Here is a 21,480-nt window from a genome sequence, read left to right as displayed (position 1 = left end):
AGATGAATATCACATCTATCACGTTGAAGGGAAGAGTCATTCATTTCCCACAGATCTTGGCCAACAACTAATGCAACACAGCTACCTATTGGAAGACCAATGTTTCTATATGGACGTTTGCTCAAAAATACAATTCTAAGATAAGAATTCTGCCGCTCTTTCCTTTATGCCTTGAAGCATTTTTAATGAACCAGCATACCCATAGCATAGGCCTACACTCATACCATAAGCATGTCTCTGATTAATGAGAAGAACCTTTCCACAGTTAAGTTGTCTGGATGTCCTTTGGGTGATGGACTGCTCTTGATACACACAGGAAATTGTTGAGTGTGGAAAATATACTACTGTGCAAAGGCACTTAAATATTTTGTCTCGCCCATTCACCCTCTGAATGGCAAACACACACAACCCATGTCTCAATTGTCTCAAGTCGTAAAAATCCTTCTTTAACCTGTCTCCTCCCCTTCATCGAGACAGATTGAAATGGATTTAACAAGTGACATCAATAAGGGATCATAGCTTTCACCTGGATTCCCCTGGTCAGTCTATGTCATGGAAAGAGCAGGTGTTCCTAATATTTTCCATATAATGTACAGCCATTTTATTATTATTAGATACTGTATGTGAACATGTTTTGGTGAATTAATTAGTGATGGGCAAAATCTAGTCTTCAAATATTTTCCATTAGAATGTGTTGAACAATTTCACATGGCATTCTTGTTTGAACCTTTTCTACTATTCTTTACTGTAAGACAAAGGACACTGTTTTAGTCAAGTATCCAACAACCTTCCAATTCATCCATGCCCATGAATGTAGTTTTAAAGCAAAAGGGCTTTGCTAAACATAGGTTCAACACACATTATATTACTCCATAGAGAACTATTTGGCCTTTGTGGCTTTTAAAGTGATATCAATAAGGGATCATAGCTTTAAACTGGACTCACTCAGTGTATAGCTGGAGAGTGATATAGAAAAACCCTTTGGACATGTTGCATAACAACCTGCCTGGAAGCAGTTAGGAAAACCTTTTTTTTTAAATCAACCTTGCAGATAACCTTCTTGTCAACTGTGTTACCCAGGTTCTGTGAAATCCACAGGTGTCATGGAATAACTCAGGTTGCCTAAGTTGACTCCTAAGGAACAGTTGTCTACTGAAACAGATTTGTTGAAACCAATACTAACCAACATTATTAATTACTATCAAGAACTATATATTTGTGTCTTGACCATTAAAAGTGTGGACAAAGAGAGATAAAACATATGAACGAAGTCAGAAGCAGTACCTCGGAATTTGCATCTGAAACTAAAATGTCAAGTGAAAGGCTATTGGTCATTGGAAACGACTTTCAGCAGTTTTGGACCGTAACGTAGCTTTTCAATCAAGTATCAACTCTTTAAAGGTGTAGTCCGGGAATAAAGTAAACAACATCCTCACATTAGCATACAGTACGATTCGATGACATACAGTGGGGCAGAAAAGTATTTAGTCAGCCACCAATTGTGCAAGTTCTCCCACTTAAAAAGATTAGAGAGGCCTGTAATTTTAATCATAGGTACACTTCAACTATGAACAAACTTGAAATGTTTTTTTGAAAAAAATCACATTGTAGGATTTTTAACGATTTTTTGGGGGAATTTTTGGTGGAAAATAAGTATTTGGTCAATAACAAAGGTTTATCTCAATACTTTGTTATATACCCTTTGTTGGCAATGACAGAGGTCAAACGTTTTCTGTAAGACTTCACAAGGTTTTAACACACCGTTGCTGGTATTTTGGCCCATTCCTCCATGCAGATCTCCTCTAGAGCAGTGATGTTTTGGGGCTGTTGCTGGGCAACACGGACTTTCAACTCCCTCCAAAGATTTTCTATGGGGTTGAGATCTGGAGACTGGCTAGGCCACTCCAGGACCTTGAAATGCTTCTTACGAAGCCACTCCTTTGTTGCCCGGGCGGTGTGTTTGAGATCATTGTCATGCTGAAAGACCCAGCCATGTTTCATCTTCAATGCCCTTGCTGATGGAATGAGGTTTTCACTCAAAATCTCACGACACATGGCCCCATTCATTCTTTCCTTTACACGGATCAGTCGTCCTGGTCCCTTTGCAGCCCCAAAGCATGATGTTTCCACCCAAATGCTTCACAGTAGGTATGGTGTTCTTTGGATGCAACTCAGCATTCTTTGTCCTCCAAACACGATTTCTATTTTGGTTTCATCTGACCATATGACATTCTCCCAATCTTCTTCTGGATCATCCAAATGCTCTCTAGCAAACTTCAGACGGGCCTGGACATGTACTGGTTTAAGCAGGGGGACACGTCTGGCACTGCAGGATTTGAGTCCCTGGCGGCGTAGTGTGTTACTGATGGTAGGCTTTGTTACTTTGGTCCCAGCTCTCTGCAGGTCATTCACTTGGTCCCCCCGTATGGTTCTGGGATTTTTTCTCACCGTTCTTGTGATCATTTTGACCCCCACGGGGTGAGATCTTGCATGAAGCCCCAGATCGGGGGAAATTATCAGTGGTCTTGTATGTCTTCCATTTCCTAATAATTGCTCCCACAGTTGATTTCTTCAAACCAAGCTGCTTACCTATTGCAGATTCAGTCTTTCCAGCCTGGTGCAGGACTACAATTTTGTTTCTGGTGTCCTTTGACAGCTCTTTGGTCTTGGCCATAGTGGAGTTTGGAGTGTGACTGTTTGAGGTTGTGGACAGGTGTCTAACAAGTTCAAACAGGTGCCATTAATACAGGTAACGAGTGGAGGACAGAGGAGCCTCTTAAAGAAGAAGTTACAGGTCTGTGAGAGCCAGAAATCTTGCTTGTTTGTAGGTGACCAAATACTTATTTTCCACCATAATTTGCAAATAAATGTATTAAAAATCCTACAATGTGATTATCTGGATTTTTCTTCTTCATTTTGTCTGTCATAGTTGAAGTGTACCTATGATGAAAATTACAGGCCTCTCTCATCTTTTTAAGTGGGAGAACTTGCACAATTGGTGGCTGACTAAATACTTTTTTGCCCTACTGTATTACCATCACACCAAAGTATATTTTTTTTCGATTGTGCGGTACCGTACTTACTTTATTTGATCTAGGTAATCATGCATTGGTAATCTACAATGCATGAAACATGCTGCTTCGAGAAGCTGTGAGAATAGCTTGCCACTACACATATGTTCAAATCCAAATCTTTTTGTGTTAATATTATACTTCAAGGAGAGTGGAAAAAAGGGGGGCGGGCAATTTTATCAGTGTGGCTGGGCTAGCTGCCCTTAGCTTCACCCCCAGCTTGGTTTTCAGAGTGGGCTGACGGATGAAACATTTCCCAGAATCTGTTGAATTCTTGTCTTACCTGTCAAACGTCATATACAGTAGCCTACAGTATAAAGGCATCCCTGGTGTGAAGACAGATTTTGAAGATACAAACATGATGAAGTTTGTAGTCCTTGCTTGTCTGGTTGCTGCTGGTAAGGATTCTACTTATTTGTTTTACTAATAAGAACAGAACACTATACAGTAGCCTATTTCTCTTCCCATCTTCAGTTAGAATAGTGACAGAATGCTACATTGCTAAACCTATTGAAAGATTTTTATAAAGTGGCATTGCAAATGAAATACATAAATGTGTATAGTGTATTCATTAAAAAATGATTCATTTCTAACATAATCAAAATGATTTAAGCTCAAAATGTGACTCAACAGTGTATTGATACTACAGTAATGTATGCTAGCTAACACCAGTAGACTGAGGTTATATATGAGAGTTTTGAGTGTGTTTGTGTCCAACAGTCTACGGGTGTGGCATGCCCACCTTCCCTCCTGTGGTGACACGAGTGGTGGGAGGGGAGGACGTCAGGCCCAACAGCTGGCCCTGGCAGGTACTTTACGTTAAGTCAATGCAGAAGATACATAGTGACTGTGACAAAGCTATCCGTTCTTCGCAGATCTGCATGAAGTACATAGGGGGAAGAGGCTAGGCGTTGATTTGGAATTGGGTAGATTTAAACAATGCAATGCATCAATACTAATCGTTGCTTGTCAGTCATCAACAGTTGAGTGTAGGGGGCTTCAAAATTGAGAAATACTAATTATTCTCTACTTTCTTGTGTCTTTCAGATCTCTCTCCAGTACGACAGAGATGGCGAGTGGAGACACACCTGTGGTGGAACTCTGATTTCAAGCGAGTGGGTCCTCACCGCTGCTCACTGCATCAGGTGAGAGGACAGTAGAATAATAATGTTTAAGAGAGGGGGCACTTGGGGGCAGTCATGATGAGCAGGAAACATAAAATGGGCCACAGTTCAGAAATTCAACCTACAATAATAATGTAAAAGGAAGAACAAGGGAAAGGGAGATACCTAGTCAGTTGTACAACTGCATGCAATCAACTGAAATGTGTCTTCCGCATTGAACACAACCCCTCTGATTCAGCGAGGTGCGGGGGGCTGCATTAATCGACATCCACGTCATCGGTGCCCGGGAGAACAGTGGGTTAACTGAGTTGCTCAGGGGCAGTAGTGCTTCAATTGAATATATACATTTTTAGTATTTTCAACAGATAACAAGAGCATGCCAGAGAATCAAAGTTTGACAGATTATTTGAATTTTGTGAATTGGATATTCAGTGTCACTCCCTCATACTGTGTTCTGTGTCTGTTCTCCTCTGTTATTCTTGAGCAGTAGCAGGACCTACAGAGTGAACCTGGGAAAGCACAACCTGGCTGAGACTGAGGAGGGTTCTCTGGCTGTTGGTGTTGCCAAGATCGTCGTCCACGAGAAATGGAACCCCCTCTTCATCCGGTAGAACCAATGCTAACTTTTCTTTACAGTGGTACAGCCTAATTAGACACAAGGATGGTGAACAAGAGTAACACAGCAAAAATGGTAGTCTGTGACTGAATAGACAGCATTCCAAAAGTTTGAACTATCTTATGTAGAACGGTCGGGATTACATTTCACAATTTGGATTTGTAATACAGTGCAAAAATGTACACTATAACCTTAATAACTGATTGAACTTTTCAGTTAGCATACTTATGCTAACTGATAATTAGAAGTCTACATACAGTGCATTCAGAAAGTATTCAGACCCCCTTGACTGGCTCCAGATTTTGTTGCATTACAGCCTTATTCTAAAATGGATTAAAAAAAATGTCCCTCATCAATAGACACACAAAACCCCATAATGACAAAGCAAAAACTGAAATATCACATTTACATATGTATTCAGACCCTTTACTCCGTACTTTGTTGAAGCACCTTTGGCAGCGATTACAGCCTTGAATCTTGGGTACGGCTCAATTTCAAGTCTCATAGCAAAGGGTCTGAATACATATATGAATAAGTATTGCCCAAATTTCTAAAAACCTGTTTTCGCTTTGTCATTATAGGGCATTGTGTGTAGATTGATGAAGAAAAAATATTTTTAAAATATTAGAATAAGGATGTAACGTAACAAAATGTGTAAAAAAGTCAAGGGGTCTGAATACTTTCCGAATGCACTGTACGTCATGTTGACTGGTGTCTGTGTGTCTTCTGCAGTAATGACATTGCCCTTATCAAACTGGAGACTCCTGTAACCTTCACTGACTCCATCATGGCTGCCTGTCTTCCCGAGGCTGGCTACATCCTGCCCCACAACGAGTCCTGCTATGTCACCGGCTGGGGACGCACCGTCAGTGAGTGACTGCACCTCTTGCACCATCCTCTCATCATGCTAATTCAAATGCAAACTTCAAATTAAGTGTTTGATGAAGACAGACATTGGGTTGCAAAACATCATTTCCTAAATCTGGGTGACGAGTGCCCTAATTCTCTCTACTTAAAGAGTCGGACTTTAAAGAGAATATCTTTACCCAAGGTAACATGTTGTGTCGTGTTTCCCTCTCCTTAACAGCCGGAGGTGCCCTCCCTGACATTCTGCAGCAGGCCCTCTTGCCTGTCGTTGACCACGCCACCTGCTCCCAGAAGGACTGGTGGGGTTTCCAGGTGAAGGACACCATGGTGTGTGCTGGAGGAGATGGCATTGTGTCCGGATGCAACGTAAGTTCCATAGCGGACCTTTGCAACAGTGCCCCATAACTATGTGATTATGCAAGGCACTAGCACATAATTGCAGAAATCACAATAATGAGTGTTTAAAAGTGACACTGGGCCATCCAACATGAAGAGAGGGCCACATTTTTCAGACCCCTACTATAGTGGAAGATGAAGCTGTACTGAACTTCTTTAATTTCTGGTTTTGTCCTTTGACACAGGGTGACTCTGGTGGCCCCCTGAACTGCCAAAATGCTGATGGCGCCTGGGAAGTCCACGGTATTGTGAGCTTTGGCTCTGGGCTGAGCTGCAACTTCCGCAAGAAGCCCACTGTCTTCACCCAAGTCAGCTCCTACATGGACTGGATCAACACTGTAAGTGCATTCAGCTATACATTGGAACACTGACTAGAACTGTTATTACATAACCAGACTTTTAGTCGACAACCACATTTTTGTCCACAATGATTTAGATGTTAAAGGTGCCATTTTAAAAATGTCGCTGTAAAAAGTTTGGAGAGAGAAAGAGAGTTTGACAATTTTGTTGATATTTCAAGTCAAGCTGCATGTATTAACAATTAAGAGACTTTTAATCTTTGTTTCACAGTATCTACAGTATAACTACAGATGTTGTACAGTACACACGAATCATGATGAGGGCATATCTAATGTTTTTCATTCTCATATTTTCCACAGGCCATGATGAGCAACTAAGGCAACAGAGCTACTTCTTGGGAATCCACTGTCACCATGTGGAAGGTCTGCTCGTAAATAAAACATTGAAAATAAGAACTGTGCTGTTGCTTCATTTAGTGAACAATGCTCAAATGTCATACATTGGGAAGTTACAAAATAATAAGTACTACCACACTTGATACTGAGCCACAACTTTTAAAGAAGTAAGCTGAATCGCACACTCAAACATAAACACATTTTTGATCAGCTGATGCAGATTTTTTACCAATAATGGCTAAGAAACATCTTGATACAATAGAAGCTAAACTATTTTCTTTGAAAGGAATGACTGTTATCGCCCTGTAGCCTATAACAAGAGACCATAACAGGGGGAGGAGCCATATCTGCCTATATGAATAACTGAGCAACAAGTTAGTATAAGACTGTGTATTCAAGAAGAAAAGCTATCAAATTGTGAAAGATTCTGCTTTGAGTAGCAATAGGAAAGTTCTGTCACTGAAAATATGTTGTGTCCCTTGCCCCTTACATTTGTGGCCAGCTGTTGTGCCTGGTGTCCTTCCCCACCACAAATCATGTCACCACCATAGGAAAGGTTGCAAGGCCATACTCGTAGACTATTCCCCGGTAGGCCGTCATTGTAAATAAGAATTAGTTCTTAACTGACTTACCTAGTTAAATTAAGGTTGAATGTGGTTTCCCAAATTGTCTGGTTGAGTTGTCCAACTTGTTAACTCTGGGTGATGCACCGAACATACAGTACAGTATAAATACAGCCTTGTTGTGAATGTAAGGGGGGAAGATACAGGCATGATGAAGTTTGTCATTCTTGCAGACCTAGTTGCTAGTGCTAACGATTGTTTTACATTTCTGTTTTACATGCAATACAAAACAATTGGAATATGGGTCAACTACATTCAACTGAAGCAATAATACAGTTGAAGTCAGAAGTTTACAGACACATTAGCCAAATACATTTTACCTCCGTTTTTCACAATTCCTGACATTTAATCTAGGTAAAAATTCCCTGTTTTAGGTCAACTGGATCACCACTTTATTTTAAGGATGTGAAATGTCAGAATAATAGTGAGGGAATGATTTATTTCAGCTTTAAGTTTTTTATCACGTTCCCAGTGGGTCAGAAGTTTACATTCACTCAATTACTATTTGGTAGCACTGCCTTTAAATTGTTTAACTTCGGTCAACCATTTCGGGTAGCCTTCCACAAGCCTCCCACAATAAGTTAGGTGAATTTTGGCCCATTCCTCCTGACAGAGCTGGTGTAACTAAGTCAGGTGTGTAGACTTCCTTGCACACACATGATTTTTCAGTTCTGCCTACAGATTTTCTATGGGATTGAGGTCAGGGCTTTGTGATGGCCATTCCCAATACCTTGACTTTTTTGTCCTTAAGCCATTTTGCCACAACTTTGGAAGTATGCTTGGGGTCATTATTCATCAGATGTTGCTTCAATATATCCTCGTAAATTTCCCACCTCATGATGCCATCTATTTTGTGAAGTGCACCTGTCCCTCCTGCAGCAAAGCACCCCCACAACATGATGCTGCCACCCCCATACTTCACAGTTTGGATGGTGTTCTTCAGCTTGCAAGCCTCCCCCTTTTTCCTCCAAACATAAAGATTGTCATTATGGCCAAACAGTTCTATATTGTTTCATCAGACTAGAGGACATTTCTCCAAAAAGTACAATCTTTGTCCCCATGTGCAGTTGCAAACCGTAGTCTGGCTTTTTATGGCAGTTTTGGAGCAGTGGCTTCTTCCTTACTGAGTGGCCTTTCAGGTTATGTCAATATAGGACTTGTTTTACTGTGGATATAGATACTTTTGTACCTGTTTCCTCCAGCATCTTCACAAGGTTATTTGCTGTTGTTCTGGGATTGATATGCACTTTTCACACCAAAGTACGTTCATCTCTAGGAGACAGAACGCGTCTCCTTCCTGAGCAGTATGACGGCTGCGTGGTCCCATGGTGTTTATACTTCCATACTATTATTTATACTATTATTTGTACAGACGAACTTGGTACCTTCAGGCGTTTGGAAATTGCTCCCAAGGATGAACCAGACTTGTGGAGGTCTACAATTTTTTTCTGAGGTCTTGGCTGATTTCTTTTGATTTTCCCATGATTTCAAGCAAAGAGGCACTGAATTTGAAGGTAGGTCTTGAAATACATCCACAGGTACACCCCCAATTGACTCAAATTATGTCAATTAGCCTATCAGAAGCTTCTAAAGCCATGACAAAATTTCTGGAATTTTCCAAGCTGTTTGAATGCAAAGTCAACTTAGTGTATGTAAACTTCTGACCCACTGGAATTGTGATACAGTAAATTATAAGTGAAACAATCTGTCTGTAAACAATTGTTGGAAAAATTACTTGTGTCATGCACAAAGTAGATGTCCTAACCGACTTGCCAAAACTATTGTTTGTTCACAAGAAATGTGTGGAGAGGTTGAAAAACGAGTTTTAATGACTCCAACCTAAGTGTATGTAAACTGCCGACAAATTTACCAAATGTTACAGTAGTTTTGAACAAATCCTACCCAATACAGATGCATGCCTTAAAGTGAACTCAAATGTCAGAATATGTCAGGAGTAATAGTGAGACCAATTCCCAATTTCATGTGTGGCATTTAGCAAAAACATTTTACTGGATAATACATCATGTATCCTTAAATCCACAATAGTAGTTGTAATTCTCAAACTTTAGACAAAATGGTTATGCTACACCCTGTCCTTGAGGTGGACTGAAACGCCAGTGAATCCACTGCTGTATTATAGCCATTAATGATCGGCTTTACTTTCTTACAATGTGAAAGTACCTGTATCTTGTAATTGGGTGATTTTGTTATTTGGCTGCCTTATCAGACCACCCCATGCAATTCAAAATACCTGTACCTTCTGTTTATAAGAACATTACCTCCACTCTCTTTGTATTTACTGTTCCACAGCCTACGGGTAAGGCCTTGCCACCTTTCCTCTGGTGGTGACACGAGTTGTGGCGGGAAAGGACACCAGAGACAACAGCTGGCGCTAGCAGGTGAAACCAAGGCTAGATTTAATTCAGAAAGCTGAAATCCTTTCCTCATCCAGTTGAGGAATTAAAAACAAAAATCACTTCCCCTTGCTTGGTAGGTGTTTAATCTCCAATCCTGTAGTGTTTAATCTCTTATTACTTCATGGATATAATAAGGAAGACTCCAAATACAAGGATGTGAACTTGAGTTATACATTTACTGAAGTAGCTAGTTAGCAATACAAGAATAACTTGGTGCAACACTACGCATGACCAAGGGCGCTCGCTACTTAAAGGGGACACCAGTAATTAACTAAACATTTTCTCCCTTGTGAAATCAGAGTTCACTTTTACCAAACCATAACCCAACACATTTCACAAAACTTGTATTGTTCTTAGATTTGAACTTGAACGGATGTGGAAGGGCTTGCAAACCATTACAGACTACAAAGGGAAGCACAGCCGAGAGCTGCCCAGTGACACAAGCCTACCAGACGAGCTAAACTCCTTCTATGCTCACTTCGAGGCATATAACACTGGAACATGCATGAGAAACATGCTGTTCTGGAAGACTGTTTGATCACGATCTCTGCAGCCGATGTGAGTAAGACCTTTAAACAGGCCAACATTCAAAAGGCCACAGGGTCAGACGGATAACCAGGACGTGTACTGTGAGCACGCACTGACCAACTGGCAAGTGTCTTCACTGACATTTTCAACCATTCCGAGTCTGTAATACTAACATATTTCAAGCAGACCATCATAGTGCCTGTGCTCAAGAACACTAAGGTAACCTGCCTAAATGACAACCGGCCTGTAGCACTCACATCTGTAGACATGAAGTGCTTCGAAAGGCTGGTCATGGCTCACATCAACACCATTATCCCAGAACCCCTAGACCCACTCCAATTTGAATACTGTCCCAACAGATCCACAGATGATGCAATCTCTATTGCACTCCACACTGCCCTTTCCCACTTGGACGAAAGGAACACCTACATGAGAATGCTATTCATTGACTACAGCTCAGCGTTCAACACCATAGTGCCCTCAAAGCTCATTGATAAGCTATGGACCCTGGGACTAAGCACCTCCATCTGCAACTGGATCCTGGACTTCCTTACGAGCTGCCCCCCAGCTGTTAAGGGTAGGTAACAACACATCCGCCATGCTGATCCTCAACACAGGGGTCCCTCAGGGGTGCGTGCTCAGTCCCCTCCTGTACACCCTGTTCACTCATGATTGCGCGGCCAGGCACGACTCCAACACCATTATTAAGTTTACCGATGACACAACAGTGGTACGCCTGATCACCGACAATGATGAGACAGCCTATAGGGAGGAGGTCAGCGACCTGGCTGTGTGGTGCCAGGTCAATAACCTCTCCCTCAACGTGATCAAGACAAGGAGATGATTGTGGACTACAGGAAAAGGAGGACCGAGCACACCTCCATTCTCATCGACGGGGCTGCAGTGGAGCTGGTTGAGATTTTCAAGTTCCTTGGTGTCCACATCACCAACAAACTAACATGGTCCAAGCACACCAAGACAGTCGTGAAGAGGGCACGACAAAACCTATTCCCCTTCAGGAGACTGAAAAGATTTGGCATTGGTCCTCAGATCCTCAAAAGGTTCTACAGCTGTACCATCAAGAGCATCCTAACTGGTTGCATCACTGCCTGGAATGGCAACTGTTCGGCTACCGACCACAAGGCACTAGAGATGGTAGTGCAAACGGCCCAGTACATCACTGGGGTCCCTGTACCACCCCATTGCCCTCTCCAGCTGTGCCACATCCAGGAGTTCTCTGTGCCTGTTCTCTCTCAGATGTTGTCCTGTTTCCTTTGGAATGCAGTTGGTTAATGTGACGGCGCCACATAATGTTGTGGCTCACTTGAACCTGGTAAGTTCTTTGTTCCATGTGTGTGTGTACGGTCCCGCTTGTTCATTTCCCTCCTCTTCAGGAGCGGCAGATAGCCTCGAGGTTAGAGCGTTAGTCCAGTAATCAAAAGGTTGCTGGTTTGAATACCGGAGCCCGCAAGGTAAAAAAATCTGTTGATGTGCCCTTGAATTACTCCAGGGTTGCTGTACAATGGTGACCCTGGCTGTGACCCCACTCTCTGCGGGTGTCTCAGGGGGAGTTGGGATATGCAATAAACACATTTCCATTACACACTTGTGTGTAAAAGGACAAATATAAGCACCCCCAAAATTATTCTGTAGTCTCGAACCATCACTCCCTATCCTGTTTGTAGATTGGGCCCACAGCCGCCACAGAGCATCTTTGTTCAGCCCTTCATTGCACCGGTTTGGCTTCACGATGTCCAGCCCTGTGTGGACGGGGCAGGGGGTATTGGTCCACATCCAACATTGAATTCACAGGGACCTTGAAGTCCCCACACTTTCAAACAGACCGTATTTCTTTACAATGGGAGCAATGGGTGTGGCACATTCACTTCTGTCCACTTTCGTCAGGATCCCGGAATCCTGCAAGCAATAGATTTCTGCTTCCACCTTTGGTCTCAAGGACTATGGAACGGATGTGGCTTTGCAGAATTTTGGGGTTGCATCATCTCTCAGTACGAGTTTGGCTGTTAAGCCTTTTAATGTTCCCATCTGATCACCGAAAACGGTGCTGTAATTCTTCAGCAAATGTCCCAGTGTTTGGTCTGTGCCTTTCTCTTCAAGCTGGGATGTCTGAAGCATTTTCAAGTCACACCAGTTCAGCTATATTTTGAACAGCCATTCACTGCCAAATAATGGGGGACCAGTTTCAGGCACCACATACAGCTGCAACTACTATGTTCGCTCCCCATAACGCACTCTGACCTGCAATGCCCCCATTGATCTCAATCTCCCTCCTGAGTATGTCTTCAGCAACAAATTTGTTTTCTTCAGCTTGATGGCCTTGATGTGCTCATTGTAGACAGTCATGGAAATTACAGACACTGCATTTTGAATGGTATGCCTTCAATTTCTGGTGTCACCCATATTATGTTACTGCTGGGAGAAGTCACTGTGTTAAGTCCATTGTACCATGAATTGTTCATCTGAATCACTGCCACTCTGCTCTGCTAGTGGACAGACCATTTCATGTTCTCAGTTTCCCTGTTGCGACTATATTTTGCTCTACATGCTCTTTTAATGTGCCTCTTCTATTGCATTTTGTACAGATTTCATTTCTGAAACAGAAGTCCTCTGCTTTGTGGCCATCTCTGGCACCCCTGTTGCATTTTTCAGCCACAGGGGACGCTGTTGGCTGCGAGACAATTTGTGCAGGAACGTTTTGAAAGGAGGTCAGTGTTTATTTTGCAACTCAATTGCATCTTTGGTCAGGATTTCCAAAGCTACAGTGAGATCTGTCTCTGTGAGCAAACGTTTCTGAATGTGTTCATGTTTCAGTCCACAAACAAATCTTTCCCTTAATGTCTCCAAACTGGCAATGCTCATACAGTTTCTTCAACTCTGCTGCATATGTATTAACACCCTTGGGGGAAAAAAACTCTTCCCCTTGCTTGGTAGGTGTTTAAACTCTATTCCTGTAGTGTTTTTTCTTCTAAATGGAAACAAGCCCCTGCACTTTACACTTCAACTTAGTACCCTGAACTGTCAAAAGAGACTTCAACCTGACCCCAGAGATGCTAACTATCCGTCCCGTCCTCTGGATTCCAGATCTCTCTCCAGTACAATGACATTGGTGTGTGGAAACAGGTGTTTAGTGGCACTCTGATCAACACTGATTGGGTTGTCACGGCTGCCCTCTGCATTATGTACTGAACACATCAACACAAGCCATACAACACTTTGGTGGCCTTACCTTACATAAACACAATATCGTTTGCACGTGTAATAGCCCTCAATAACATTTGGTGCCAGTAGATGTTTGACTATCCAATAGCTTAGCTGTGGTTGGTTACACATGCAGGAGTAGCAGGACCTGCAGAGTAGAGTTGGGCAAGCACAACCTGAAAGAGACTGAGGAGGCCTCAATACACACAACCATCAAGCTACAGTACACATCAGGTCTATCTATGACCATATGACTATTTCAATATGAAGCAACAACAGTAATTCCAACCAAATACCAGCAGCAGTAGTTAGCGCACTGCACCAGTAAACACCGACGGTAACAATACAATCACAGCTAGCACAGTAAATTACCAGACTTACTAAACCTACCGTTAATTTTGGAAGATCGCTGTCAAACTATGTCTTTATGTGTGTATTGGGAGCTCAATGGGGGTTATAACCGTGTGTTTTCTGCAATAATGACATTGCCCTGATCAAGTTGGAGACCATGTGACCGTCACTGACTCCATCATGGCTGGCTTCATCCTGCCCCACAACGAGCCCCGCTACATCAACAGCTGGGTACGTCTCTACAGTGTCTGCACCTCTGCACCGCATTTTGTCTGTGTGGAAACCTAGTTATATGTTTCCCGGTCCAACCCTGTGGGTACTATGGTCCAAAAACTCTTACCAGGGTAAGGGTCAATTCCATTTCAATTCAGTCAATTCAGGAAGTAAACAGAAATTTCAAATCCACATTTTCCTCATTGAAACGCATTGAAGAAAATGTGCATTTCAGTTTACTTCCTGAATTGAAATGGAACCGACCCGAGTCCTGGCTCTTACCTGAGCTTTTGTGATTCTGCTGTAATCCTCAGCTGGAGGCCCCTTCACCGACATCCTGCAGCAGGCCCTCGTGCCTGTCGTTGACCATGCAAGCTGTACCCAGCCTAAATGGTGCAGCGTCCTGACCACTGACATGATGGTCTGCACTGGAGGAGATGGCGTCGTGGCCCGGTGCAACAGGAGTCATAACAAACCCGTGTTCACCTTGAAAATGTTTATGTCAAAAACATTTGAGAATAATTACAGTGGGGCAAAAAAGTATTTCGTCAGCCACCAATTGTGCAAGTTCTCCCACTTAAAAAGATGAGAGAGGCCTGTAATTTTCATCATAGGTACACTTCAACTATGTCAGACAAAATGAGAAAAAAAATCCAGCAAATCATATTGTAGGATTTTTTATGAATTTATTTGCAAATTATGGTGGAAAATATGTATTTGGTCACCTACAAACAAGCAAGATGTCTGGCTCTCACAGACCTGTAACTTCTTCTTTAAGAGGCTCCTCTGTCCTCCACTCGTTACCTGTATTAATGGCACCTGTTTAAACTTGTTATCAGTATAAAAGACACCTGTCCACAACCTCAAACAGTCACACTCCAAACTCAACTATGGCCAAGACCAAAGAGCTGTCAAAGGACACCAGAAACAAAATTGTAGACCTGCACCAGGCTGGGAAGACTGAATCTGCAATAGGTAAGCAGCTTGGTTTGAAGAAATCAACTGTGCGAGCAATTATTAGGAAATGGAAGACATACAACACCACTGATAATCTCCCTCGATCTGGGGCTCCACGCAAGATCTCACCCTGTGGGGTCAAAATGATCACAAGAGCAGTGAGAAAAATCCCAGAACCACACGGGGGGACCTAGTGAATGACCTGCAGAGAGCTGGGATCAAAGTAACAAAGCCTACCATCAGTAACACACTACGCCGCCAGGGACTCAAATCCTACAATGCCAGACGTGTCCCCCTGCTTAAGCCAGTACATGTCCAAGTCAGTCTGAAGTTTGCTAGAGAGCATTTGGATGATCCAGAAGAAGATTGGGAGAATGTCATATGGTCAGATGAAACTTTTTGGTAAAAACTAAACTCGTTGTGTTTGGAGGACAAAGAATGCCGAGTTGCATCTAAAGAACACCATACCTACTGTGAAGCATGGGGGTGGAAACATCATGCTTTGGGGCTGTTTTTCTGCAAAGGGACCATAACGACTGATCCGTGTAAAGGAACGAATGAATGGGGCCATGTATCGTGGGATTTTGAGTGAAAACCTCCTTCCATCAGCAAGGGCATTGAAGATGAAACGTGGCTGGGTCTTTCATTATGACAATGATCCCAAACACACCACCCGGGCAACGAAGGAGTGGCTTCGTAAGAAGCCTTTCAAGGCCCTGGAGTGGCCTAGCCAGTCTCCAGATCTCAAACCCATAGAAAATCTTTGGAGGGAGTTGAAAGTCCGTGTTGCCCAGCAACAGCCCCAAAACATCACTGCTCTAGAGGAGCTCTGCATGGAGGAATGGGCCAAAATACCAGCAACGGTGTGTTAAGACCTTGTGAAGACTGACAGAAAGCGTTTGACCTCTGTCATTGCCAAAAAGGGTATATAACAAAGTATTGAGGTAAACTTTTGTTATTGACCAAATACTTATTTTCCACCATAATTTGCACATACATTCCTTAAAAATCATACAATGTGAATTTCTGGATTGTTTTTCTTCTCATTTTGTCTGTCATAGTTGAAGTGTACCTATGATGAAAATTACAGGCCTCTCTCATCTTTTTAAGTGGGAGAACTTGCACAATTGGTGGCTGACTAAATACTTTTTTGCCCCACAGTATACAGTGGCAAGAAAATGTATGTGAACCCTTTGGAATTACCTAGATTTCTGCATAAATTGGTCATCAAATTTGATCCGATCTTCATCTAAGTCACAACAAAAGACAAACATAGTGTGCTTAAACTAATAACACACAAATTATTGTATTTTTCTTGTCTATATTGAATACATCATTTAAACATTCACAGTATAGGTTGGAAAAAGTATGTGAACCCCAAGGCTAATGGCTTCGCCAAAAGCTAATTGGAGTCAGGAGTCAGCTAACCTGGAATTCAATCAATGAGACGAGATTGGAGATGTTGGTTAGACCTGCCTTGCCCTATAAAAAACACTCACAAAATCGAAGTTTGCTATTCACAAGAGGCATTGCCTGATGTGAACCATGCCTCGAACAAAAGAGATCTCAGAAGACCTAAGATTAAGAATTGTTGACTTGCATAAAGCTGGAAAGGGTTATAAAAGTATCTCTAAAAACCTTGATGTTCATCAGTCCACAGAAAGACAAATTGTCTACAAATGGAGAAAGTTCAGCACTGTTGCTACTCTCCCTAGGAGTGGCTGTCCTGTAAAGATGTATTGTCCTGTGTGGCTCAGTCGGTAGAGCATGGCGCTTGCAACGCCAAGCGTCGTGGGTTCGATTCCCGCTGGGGCCACCCATATGTAAAAGTAGTGGCCCCAGCCGACTTGTAAGTCGCTTTGGACAAAAGCGTCTGCTAAATGGGATATATATATATGACTGCAAGAGCACAGTGTAGAATGCTCTATGAGGTTAAGAAGAATCCTTGAGTGTCAGCGAAAGACTTAAAGAAATCTCTGGAACATGCTTACATCTCTTTTGATGAGTCTATGATACGTAAAACACTAAACAAGAATGGTGTTCATGAGAGGACACCACGGAAAAAACATTGCTGCACATCTGAAGTTTGCAAAGGTGCACATGGATGTTCCACAGCGCTACTGGCAAAATATTCTGTGGACAGATGAAACTACAGTTGAGATGTTTGGAAGGAACACACAACACTATGGTGTGGAGAAAAAAAGGCAAAAAAGTATGGTGGAGGGAGCACCATGGTTTGGGGCTGCTTTGCTGCCTCAGGGCCTGGACAGCTTGCTATCGTCGACGGAAAAAAGAATTCCCATGCTTATCAAAACATTTTGCAGTAAAATGTAAGGCTATCTGTTCGCCAATTGAAGCTCAACAGAAGTTGGGTGACGCAACAGGACAACGACCCAAAACACAGAAGTAAATCAACAACAGAATGGCTTCAACAGTAGAAAATACGCCTTCTGGAGTGGCCCAGTCAGAGTCCTGACCTCAACCCGATTGAGATGCTGTGGCATGACCTCAAGAGAGAAGTGCACACCAGCCATCCCAAGAATATTGCTGAACTGAAACAGTTTTGTCAAATAGGAATGGTCCAAAATTCCTCCTGACCGCTGTGCAGGTCTGATCCGCAACTACAGAAAACGTTTGGTTGAGGTTATTGCTGCCAAAGGAGGGTCAACCAGTTATTAAATCCAAGGGTTCACATACTTTTCCTACCCTGCACTGTGAATGTTTACACGGTGTGTTCAAAGAAGACATGAAAACTTAGAATTGTCTGTGTGTTATTAATTTAGGCAGACTGTGTTTGTCTATTGTTGTGACCTAGATGAAGATCAGATTAAATGTTATGACCAATTTATGCAGAAATCCAGGTATTTCCAAAGGGTTCACATACTTTTTCTTGCCACTGTATAAACACATTTAACAATGAACAAAACTAACAACTAACAAATTCACAACATGCAGATTCATTATCATTGCACAAGAATTCTGAACAAAACTCTAATCTATTGTAACTGCAGATACTCAGTGTCGGCCGTGTCAGCTCGCAAGACATTTTACTATATTGATACCACATTTCGAATGTACACAGTAGTAATCATTTACAATGTTATTCAAACGCTATAGGGAAGTACTGTGTCACTTACAGTCTTTTGTTTGACATTTTCTCAATGAATGTGACAACATATTAAAGGGATGCCAATAGCACCAGGAGTCCACTGCCTGATCAAGAAATACTGTTCCATAATTATCAAGTGTATTAACAGGACTCTACCACTAGAGGGAAGCAAGGTCAACGCTTTAAATGTAAAAGCCAAACAGAAATCCTTATATTGAGTTAAAAGGCTCCCAAACACAAAAGTAATTATGTTAACAGCATTTAAGTACAGTAATGACTAACAGAGTTTTATGGAACTTTTTAAAAGCCAGCGCTTTGTAAATGGGTGTCTTTCTCACAGAGAATGACCTTGAGAACACAACAATGATTCAACACTGACAAGAGAAGAAGCCAACATTCTCAGGCGTTGTTTCCTCTTCATCCAGCTTTACAGTAACCAAGATAAGGTGAATAACATAGTGGAAAAGCACAAATATCAGCAAGCCTGGTCCACGATCTGTTTGTGCATCATTGTCAATTCATATAGGAGTTGGCAAGACAGCACAAAAATATCTGTGACCAGGCTAAATACAGTGCCATCAGAAAGTATTCAAACCCCTTGACTTATTCTGCATTTTGTTGTTACAGCCAGAATTAAAAATGTTTGAAATAAAAATGTTTGTCACAATACCCCATAATAACAAAGTGACATTTTTAGAAATGTTTGCAAATGTACTGAAAATTAAATACATATATATCTAATTTACATAAGTAATCACATCCCCGAGTCAATACCTTGTAGAAGCACATTTGGCAGCGATTACAGCTGTGAGATTTTCTGGGTAAGTCTCTAAGAGCTTTGCACACCTGGATTGTGCCAAATTTGCCTATTATTCTTTTCAGAATTCATCATGTTCTGTCAAATTGGTTGTTGACCATTGCTAGAAAACCATTTTCACATCTTGCCATAGATTTGCGTGTAGATTTATGCCTAAACTGTAACTCGGCCACTCGGGAACATTCACTGTCTAGGTAAGCAACACCAGTGTATATTTGGCCTTGTGTTTCATGTTATTGTCCTGCTGAAAGGTGAATTCATCTCCCTGTGTCTGGTGGAAAGCAGACTGATCCAGGTTTTCCTCCAGGATTTTGCCAGTGCTTAGCTCCATTCCGTTTCTTTTTTATTCTTAAATACTCCCCAGTCCTTAATGATTACAAGCATACCCATAACATGATGCAGCCATCACTATAGTTGAAAATAAGGCGAGCAGTACTCAGTAATGTGTTGTATGATTTGCCCCAAAAGTAACACAGTATTCAGGACAAAAAGTTGCTTGCCACATTTGCTGCAGTATTACTAGTGCCTTGTTGCAAACAGGATGCATTTTTTGGAATATTTTTTATTCTATACAGGCTTCCTTATTTTCACTGTCAATTTGGTTAGTATTGTGGAGTAACTACAATGTTGTTGGATCCATCCTCAGTTCTCCCATCTCAGTCATTAAACTCAAACTGTATTAAAGTCATCATTGGCCTCATGGTGAAATCCCTCTTTGGCAACGGAGTTAGGAAAGACGCCTGTATCTTTGTAGTTACTGGGTGTATTGATACACCATCCAACGTGTAATTAATAACTTCACCATCCTCAAAGGGATATACAATGTCCGCCTTTTTTATTTGTAGCCATCTACCAATAGGTGCCCTTCTTTGCGAGACATTGGAAATCCTCCCTGGTCTTTGTGGTTGAATCGGTGTTTGAAATTCACTGCTCGACAGAGGGACCTAACAGATAATTGTATGTGTGGAGTACACAGATGTGGTAGTAATTATACACTATTATTGCACCCAGAGTGAGTCCACGCAAGTTATGTGACTTGTTAAGCACATTTTTACTCCTGAAATTAATTTAGGCTTGCCATAACAAAAAGAGTTGAATACTTGACCCCAGACATTTCAGCTTTTCATTTTTAATTAATTTGTAAAAATGTCTAAAAACAGGATTCCTTTTTGACATTATGGGATATTGTGTGTGTAGGCCAGTGACACCTCTTTATTACACCCATTTCAAATTCAGGCTGTAACAAACAAAATGTGAAAAGAGTCAAGGGGGTTGAATACTTTCTGAAGGCACTGGATCACCTACAATATCTCAACCATACTGTATACAGTGCATTCGGAATCTATTCAGACCCTTTGACTTCACACATTGTTACGTTACAGCCTTGTACTAAAAATTATAAAATTGTGTTCCCTCTTCACCAATCTACACACAATACCCCATAACGAGAGAGGAAAACCAGGTTAAACATTTTTGCAAATTGATAAAAAATGTAAAACTGAAATATGACATTTACATAAGTATTCAGACCCTTTACTCAGTACTTTGTTGATGCACCTTTGGCAGCCTCGAGTCTTCGTTGGTATGATGCTACAAGCTTGGCACACCTGTATTTGGTGAGTTTCTCACATTCTTCTCTGCAGATCCTCTCAAGCAGTCAGGTTGGTTGGGGAGCATTGATGCACAGCTGTTTTCAGGTCTCTCCAGATATGTCGATCGGGTTCAAGTCCGGGCCACTCAAGGACATTGAGTCCCAAAGTCACTCCTGCGATGTCTAGGCTGTGTGCTTAGGGTCGTTGTCCCGTTGGAAGGTTAACCTTCGCCCCAACCTGTACCAGGTTTTCATCAAGGATCTCTCTGTACTTTGTTCCGTTCATCTTTACCTCAAGCCTGACTGGTCTCCCAGTTCCTGCTGCTGAAAAACATCCCCACAGCATGATGGCTACCACCATCATGCTTCACCATAGGGATGGTGCCAGTTTTCCTCCAGACGTGACGCATGTTTCATCAGACCAGAGAATCTTGTTTCTCATGGTCCGAGAGTCTTTAGGTGCCTTTTGGCAAACTCCAAGCTGGCTGTCATGTGCCTTTTACTGAGGAGCGGTTTCTGTCGAGCCAGTCTACCATAAAGGCCTGATTGGTGGAGTGCTACAGCGGTGGTTTTCCTTCTGGAATGTTCTCCCATCTCCACAGAGGAACTCGGGTGCTCTATAAGAGTGACCATTGGGTTCTTGGTAACCTCCCTGACCAAGGCACTTCTCCCCCGATTGCTCAGTATTGGCCAGGTGGCCAGCTCTAGGAAGAGTCTTGGTGGTTCCAAACTTCTTCCATTAAACAATGATGGAGGTGACTGTGTTCTTAAGGAATCTTCAATGCTGCAGAAATGTGTTGGTACCCTTCCCCAGATCTGTACAACGACAAAAATCCTGTCTCGGCGCTCTATGGGCAATTCCTTCGACCTCATGGCTTGGTTTTTT

General features: G+C 42.1%; 1 protein-coding gene across 1 annotated transcript; it reads left to right on the top strand.

The window, feature by feature from the left end:
• The first annotated feature begins 3,352 nt into the window (after positions 1 to 3,352).
• ela2l (elastase 2 like) lies at positions 3,353 to 6,829 on the top strand. Its single transcript, XM_064921826.1, has 8 exons — positions 3,353 to 3,469; positions 3,792 to 3,880; positions 4,119 to 4,216; positions 4,683 to 4,802; positions 5,544 to 5,680; positions 5,899 to 6,044; positions 6,260 to 6,412; positions 6,734 to 6,829. The coding sequence occupies exons 1-8, from the start codon at positions 3,430 to 3,432 to the stop codon at positions 6,749 to 6,751; spliced, it is 801 nt and encodes a 266-aa protein (XP_064777898.1). The 5' UTR covers positions 3,353 to 3,429; the 3' UTR covers positions 6,752 to 6,829.
• Positions 6,830 to 21,480: the final 14,651 nt, after the last annotated feature.

This window comes from Oncorhynchus masou, chromosome 18 (genome assembly GCF_036934945.1).
Source record: "Oncorhynchus masou masou isolate Uvic2021 chromosome 18, UVic_Omas_1.1, whole genome shotgun sequence".
Lineage (NCBI taxonomy): Eukaryota > Metazoa > Chordata > Actinopteri > Salmoniformes > Salmonidae > Oncorhynchus > Oncorhynchus masou.
Note: the sequence above shows the minus strand (reverse complement) of the source record. Positions and strands in the feature narration are given on the sequence as shown.

Bases quoted from the DNA above. Each gene is read 5' to 3' on its own strand.
- ela2l (XM_064921826.1), top strand. From the start codon at position 3,430: ATGATGAAGTTTGTAGTCCTTGCTTGTCTGGTTGCTGCTG. The intron at 3,470-3,791 runs GTAAGGATTCTA...TGTGTCCAACAG, and splicing joins TGCTTGTCTGGTTGCTGCTG to TCTACGGGTGTGGCATGCCC. The intron at 4,217-4,682 runs GTGAGAGGACAG...ATTCTTGAGCAG, and splicing joins ACCGCTGCTCACTGCATCAG to TAGCAGGACCTACAGAGTGA.